This window comes from Coffea arabica, chromosome 4c (genome assembly GCF_036785885.1).
Source record: "Coffea arabica cultivar ET-39 chromosome 4c, Coffea Arabica ET-39 HiFi, whole genome shotgun sequence".
Lineage (NCBI taxonomy): Eukaryota > Viridiplantae > Streptophyta > Magnoliopsida > Gentianales > Rubiaceae > Coffea > Coffea arabica.
The window spans coordinates 47,394,310-47,401,201 of NC_092316.1; the positions used below are offsets into that span (position 1 = coordinate 47,394,310).

The following is a 6,892-nucleotide window of genomic DNA, read 5'->3' on the forward strand; positions in this document are numbered from 1 at the left end:
AGGTTTGTTTAGTTGTTTTTACTTACAAAGAAGAAAGGAAATAAGGTGATAAAAAAAAAAAGAAGCAAAAGGAAAAAATGAAAATAGATTCCTCAAAAGAGAGATATGCTACATGTAAAAATGAAAGAAAGCCACTTGACAATCATTGGAGTTGCTACAGTAACTCCACTTCCTTCTTATATAATAGATAGACAGGAGATTTTCGAGTTCATTTCTAGAGTTTTTAGGAAAAGAGTTTCACCACTTTATTGTAGATTATTAAAATATTTATTAGTGATTGGTAATTCTCTAACCAATTTTTAACCTAAAAATTTATTCTTCAGTTTTTGTCTTTTTGAGTGCTAGAAGTTGCAGATCATAGGTAACATTCCAAGCCAAGTGAAATGGGCAATTTGTAAACTTTAGATCTATCAACAATGAAGCGATTCCTTCAAACAGGCAAGAAATCACTTCTATTCCTTTCTTCTAGAATCAATTCCTCACTTGAAATGGGGATAAAAAAAGGTGCTTATTTATTTTTTATACAGTATAAATATTCTTTTAAAAAAAAGAGATTATTGATGGAAAATACAGAAAATAGGCAATTTAAACAGTTATAATTTAGACCTATTACACAATGTGTGGATCCTTTGCTAAATGCCAACATAATTTAGCAATTGAACCACTTTGCAATAAATTTATAAAAAGTTTGACTAGAATATTGCTACAATTACTAATTAGAGAGGCAAAGTGCTACTTGTGAAGAATTTAGGGGTGCAAATTGTAATTAACCCTTAATAATAGTAATAAAATTGCACCACTCCTAACAAGAAAAGCAATAAGATATCCACCAAAAAATTTATTAAAAACATAAAATTAAAATGAAAATTTTAAAAAATAAAAAAATTAGAAATTAAAAAATTTAGCAAAGTTAGCAAAAATTTCCTAATAAGGCTTCCCCTCTCCCTCAGTCAATTCCATTGCAAAAAATATTGACTGTTGGACTTTCAAGTCTCAGGCAGTCAAGTCCATTATTGCCCCACCAGCCTTTGCTCTCCCAGAAAATATGAGTAACTCTGGTGGGAGTTCATCAACATCATCATCATCATCGCCTGTGGGGCGCAGAGAGAAGGAAAAAGAAGGGAGACCAAGGCAATTTGATGCAAAGGCAAAGGCTTTGTGCTGGAGCAGAGCAGATTTAGTACCCGGCCGGCACCCTGAGCGGTGGCGCAAAGATGCTGCTGGCAACATTGTCTGCAAACGATTCTGCAACTGCTCTGGGTGCCTCTGCTTTGAGTACGACCACATCATCCCCTTCTCCAAAGGTCTCTACTAGTCTCTAGTCTCTAGTCCCTACCTTTTGATGATAATCCATACTAATCTCAAGAGCCCTTTTGCCTCTTCCTTATGTATATTGATATTTATCCCTATCTACCCTTTTGCCTCTTCCAAAGGTCTCTACTGCTCTCCAGTCTCTGCCATTTTTATGATAATCCATACTAATCTCAAGAACCCTTTTGCCTCTTCCTCATGTAGATTGATATTTATCCCTATCTACCCTTTTGATGATAATCCATGCTACTCTCAAGAACCCCTTTGCTTCGTCCTTATGTAGATGGATATTTATTCTATCTTGCTTCATTTGCCTGTGCATTCCTGGATATATACGACTAGTAATTACTAAAAACCTAATCATTTTTTTCCTGGGTTTCTGTATTCTGCTTTGTTTTTTGGGAGGGTCTTTTTGGCTTGACACATTACTTGCTAAATCCTGAATTGGGTTTTCGGGTTTTTTCTCTTGATATCCACCTTTTTCCAAGATTTTTGAGGTTACCTGGGGTTTTATGCTTTTGTGTTCTTTTAATGGTTGTGGGTGTGTTTGGGGAGAATACTGTTTTCATTTTGTATCACTGTTTCCTGGACTGCAAATTCTTGCTTTATTGCTATGTGGCGTTTGTATTGAGACTTCTGGAGTAAAGGGATGGAAAATGATGCAGGTGGCGAATCAGTGGCGGATAATTGCCAGATACTTCAGACTAGGGTAAACAGGTTTAAAGCAGATAAGGATGAAGTTGATAAAACTAGGTTGCAAGGTTACTCTTGTGATATTAACTTTACTGGTATGTTCTTATCTTCTTGGTTGCTCTGTTTCTTTGATTGTGGACTGTTTTCTGTGTTAGTTTCTAAGCGCTATGTTATCATCATCAAATGTTAGCTTCGATACTGTTTAATTATCTTGTTGATGCTTTGATTAATACTATTGGAATTTGTCTATTTGGCATTTCTAATAAAATTTGAGGAACTGGCTGATCGTGTTTCACATTAAGTTTGAAGTGATGATGCTGATTATGGTGTATAACATTCTTATTTCAGATAATAAAACTTAAATTTTTTATAGGGTTTATTCAGGACTGTAGTGTTCTAAATGTTGCGTCTCTGTTGTAAGCTCTATTTGTCACTATGTTCGGTTCTTTTTTTTTTTTTTAAACAGCGGGTCTGGTGCCCTTTTATTGATCTGACATAGGAGAATACAAAGTTAGGGGAGCCTCGAGGACAACCCTAATCAGGGGCCATCTTGGGGAAACCGCCTAGAATACCTAAAACAACCAATCCCACTATGTTCGGTTCTTAAGTTCAGTGTTTAGTGAGGTTATTCGGTGATATCCTCAGCTGTTTCTGAAGTCCCACTGTCTATTTCCTCCCACTTTCTTTTTGGTTTTGTTCATATCAAGCAGTTGACTTCTGCTGCCATTCCAAAACTTAGTCACGCGATAGAGGATGGTCTGGATGATTAGTGTAAATGGCCTTCTGGCAGATCATAGACTTCTTTGCTTGGTGGGTTTATCTTCACAACTGTTTGGTAGGAATCCTCCTTATTTTAAGTTTGATCAATTTAATCTACCTAAAACAAGATAAGATTTTTCTCCATATATTTTCCACTAGTTACCTCTACTTTATATTTCAAGCCATGTAGCCACCTTCTGCTCCAGCATTTTTTGCACTCTTTGTAAATTTTTTTTTTTAACTGGTATGGCCTCAAAATCATGCATTGAAGGGCCATGCCTAAAAGGGCCAGAATTATTGTCTCTAAATATATTGATGGTGCCGCATCATGCATTGAAGATGAGAGTGAAACTTTTACTTTAGCAGCTTTTTTTTTTTCAGCTTCTGACGTTGCAAAGTATATTAGTTTGTCTGTGTAAGTTGAGAAGATTGACCCATCTGCTAATCGGAGAAGATGTATCATCCAATTAAACAAGCACAGACATTTTGGCAGAATTTTTAGTTTTTAGCCTTGCAATCAACTCTTCCAGCAAAGTAGGAGATCACAGCTTGCAGTGTTCTAAATTGCTGTGATTTGTTCAGTCCCAGGAATAATGAGGAAGACATTAAGCATCTGGTCCCACTTGCAGTTTTTGTCGAAAACCAATAAATAGTTCTGGACTGTAGAATATTACTGGCAAGAACAGAGTCAATTTTTTGAATTTTCAATTGGATCCAAAAAGGAGCTGCACAATGTAATTCAATGCTTTAACATTCTCCTGTATGTTGCAGAGCTATTTTTTCGTGGAAATTATTTTAATGAATTAGTAGTAACCTACTTTTAGAATACTTATTCAAAGAAACTGAGATTGGCTTCAATTCTAACTCTCATCCAGACACGAATGAGTCATTGAAGTGACCTTTATCTTCAGAAGCACCAAGCTTTTAAACAACTCATTTGACCCATTAGTTCCTCATGAGTTGCTACTGGAGCATTTATGGAATATTAACCCTCTCGATTAGATATTATTTTTCTAGCAGTATCTAGCTGCTTTCAGCATAGAAAATGAAGAAACTATTCTGTCGAGACACAGTTGTTAATAGTGTGCTTTAGGCCCAGAAGAAGTTCATTGCTATTAGAAAATGGAAAAGTGACTCTTAACTAGCGCACTATGTGTGCTATACAACATAGCACTAAATAAGTGTGTTTTCTGAAGTTTTGGATATGTTTTATCTGGGCCATCCAATTACTGTGGGTTTTGAATCTAACAATTAGATCAACTTAATGTTATGCTCGTCTGTGTACTGAATAATATCACCCTGAAATTGTGATAAAACCCAAGAAGAAGTTGTCCATCTGTGGCAATTTGAAGTACAAAAACAGTTTCGCATCTCGAGTCTTTTTTCTTGTTGCCACCCGAGCTCTCTCTCTCTCTCTCTGCATCAGGCTAGTACTCCTCCTCTTCTTATGTAATTCCAACTGTTAGCCTCATTGACAACTAAGGAGAATTTGAATACAATGATGGTGAAAAGGAAATGGAGAGTGAAGAGGAAGCTGTTGAGTGTTTTGGGTTCCAATGATTATGAAGATGAAGATAACTTTATAGGAGATGGAATAGATGACTTGTACTGCTCTGTGGTGTTGGATGCTTACTGTTGACTTATTTTTAGATGACTCTATATTCATTTGACTTGTGTTTGTTTATGTGACTGTCTTCTTCTCTTTAGTTGACGTTTATACTCAAGAACATAAGTTCAGTCAATACTTCAAGAGCATGGGTAGACTGAGTAAATTTTTAGAGTACAAGAATATAATGCTTTTGTCATGGAGTTACTATATATGGGAGAAATGTAAAATTTGATCTTTAACTGCAACTTCCATCTATATGTCACATGCTGGGCTCTATAGCCTCATGGGGACCTTTGCACTCTTTTACGATAGGCGATCAACACTATGCTAAAACCATATTTGGTTTTATCTTTTCAAGTGCCGTGCCCTGACAAAGCAAGGGAACAGCATGCTGTTTTTTGTTCGGAAGCAGGGTCATCCTCAAGGACTGATGCTCCTTGTTTGGTTGTTTGGGTGGTTATTGTCTTCCTTTTATGGAAGCAAGCTAGGACTTCTATCATAGGCATCGCCATCCTGTAGCTTAGGCTGTTACCTTACCTCTCATGCAATGGAAATTTGTGATAACAGCACTTGGTCTGATCATGCCTCTGCCTTTTCCGTTCTTACAATACCGTTCAACTGGTGTTTTGTCTGGGTTTTATGGATAAAGTTGTGGGAGTTGGTTGTTCATGTTCTATTCTCTTCTTTCATTCTTTTAATGGGGAAATATTATATTTCTTTCTTTCTGAGCCATGCTGACACTGACAGTTGTGCATATATTGATTCCCATATTAATACGACATCCCTTGGCGCTTGATATATGTCAGTCTAAGTCTATTGCTAATTGCTTTGGAAATTCATAAGATCTATGACCGGGATCTCTGCATAATTGAATGCTGAAAATTGTTCTGCCAGGAACTAATTTAGGAATGACCAATCCGTTATAGCTTCATGCCAGAATGAGAATGGAACTTCCAATTCATTCATGGCATGGTACAATCCTAGATGAGAAGGGTAAAAATCACTATACCCCAGCTCTCATGTTGGTTAGCATGCCTTATTTATATAGGCTATACTGTGTATTGGACATACCCATTTATTTAACAGAATGACCTTTCTTATGAACTAGAAAACCAACCAAGCTACTTCAAATAAAATGGCTTTTTGATCTGCTAGTACTAAGAATCCCTCCATGGACAAGGTGGTTTTGTTGTGTAACTTAAAAATCACATGGCATTATTCAGCGTAGTGAAGTAAGAAACCATAGGCTTTTCTTTGCTTTTGCCACTGGGATATTGGAGGAATAGGGCTTATGATGAGCTGTTTTCGAAAGTGTACCTGAAGATAATTTAGTTTTTCAGCTCTCGTAAATGCATCCCAAGCCTCGAGTTAATTTGTATTTGCATTTATCCTTGAGAATATGATTCTATCTTGTCATTTAATATTGTGGAAATTTGTCTTCAGTAATGATACTACTGCTATTTTCGGGGCATTGCAGATAAGGAGCTTGATATCATTGAGATGGCTGTTTATGGTGATGTCATCCGGCCTGGAAACCAATGCCGCTGCAGAACTGTTGCTGAGATGCTTGGTAAATACAAGTCAAAAGACAGTACAGCTGCCTGCAAGTTGCCATAATCATAACCTCCAAGCCTTCACACCATTATTAGGATTTCATGGATGCAAGATTCTATACAAGATGATGGTTATCTAAACCTTAGACATCAAGATTCTGAGTGCTAATTCTTACAAGGTGGATTTATCTTAAATTCATTGTAGTCATAGTGATTATTGAACTTTACTTAAATTGGCTTTCTGCTGCTATCACAGCTTAAAGCTCACTTCTTTGGGAAACTCTGTAAGCAAAAATTATCCGGGTGGCAATCAATGTTGTATATTACGCACTTTTTGCATCTTATCATAAGGACTTGTACGAAACTGTGTACGTGTTTTGATGAATCAAGAAAAAGCATAATTATTTTCATCGTCATCACGTAAACGATGCAGGAGTATCGATTAGCAGAGTACCTTTTCAGCTCTTGAGGGCTGTGAGCTCTATCTTGGATAAGTAAATGCCTGCAGAATAATTTGGCAAATTAAAGAGAAGCAATGCAGTGCTGTTTCTTGTTGCAGCAGGATAATTTTGCTCTTAATTAGCTAGATAGCTGAATATATTCAAGGATATTCTAGTTGAACTCTACTACAGTTGCAGAAGGTTTTTTAGTTCATAAAGCATGGCTTACAAGTCCAAGAGCAAGATGCATGCAGCAAGACATTTGTTGTCACATTTTCAGAAGTGATGTGTACTAGGTGATTATTAACAAATACAGAAAACACAATGCAATAGTTTTTTTAAATTACTACTCCATTAAGCAAGTCATAGTGTCTTAGATTTTTCAGCTTAAGATGATATTATATAGAAGTAGACTGCCAACAATATTGCCAATGAAAGCATGCACCTGTTGTGCTTCTGGTTCTTGTATTAATCTGAGATTTTTCATTACTCCCCAACCCTGCGGGTGCTGGTTTGAAGTAAATAAG

The 6,892-nt window shown here is 36.5% G+C and overlaps 1 protein-coding gene across 1 annotated transcript; it reads left to right on the plus strand.

The window, feature by feature from the left end:
- The first annotated feature begins 952 nt into the window (after nt 1-952).
- On the plus strand, nt 953-6,269 carry LOC113738706 (uncharacterized). The gene is made up of 3 exons (XM_027265948.2): nt 953-1,304; nt 1,977-2,099; nt 5,850-6,269. The coding sequence occupies exons 1-3, from the start codon at nt 1,046-1,048 to the stop codon at nt 5,987-5,989; spliced, it is 522 nt and encodes a 173-aa protein (XP_027121749.1). The 5' UTR covers nt 953-1,045; the 3' UTR covers nt 5,990-6,269.
- The last annotated feature ends 623 nt before the right edge of the window (nt 6,270-6,892 follow it).

Excerpts from the sequence above, each read along its gene's own strand:
- LOC113738706 (XM_027265948.2), top strand. The coding sequence starts at position 1,046 with ATGAGTAACTCTGGTGGGAGTTCATCAACATCATCATCATCATCGCCT. Across the intron at positions 1,305-1,976 it reads CATCATCCCCTTCTCCAAAG|GTGGCGAATCAGTGGCGGAT; the intron begins GTCTCTACTAGT and ends AAAATGATGCAG. Across the intron at positions 2,100-5,849 it reads TTGTGATATTAACTTTACTG|ATAAGGAGCTTGATATCATT; the intron begins GTATGTTCTTAT and ends GGGGCATTGCAG.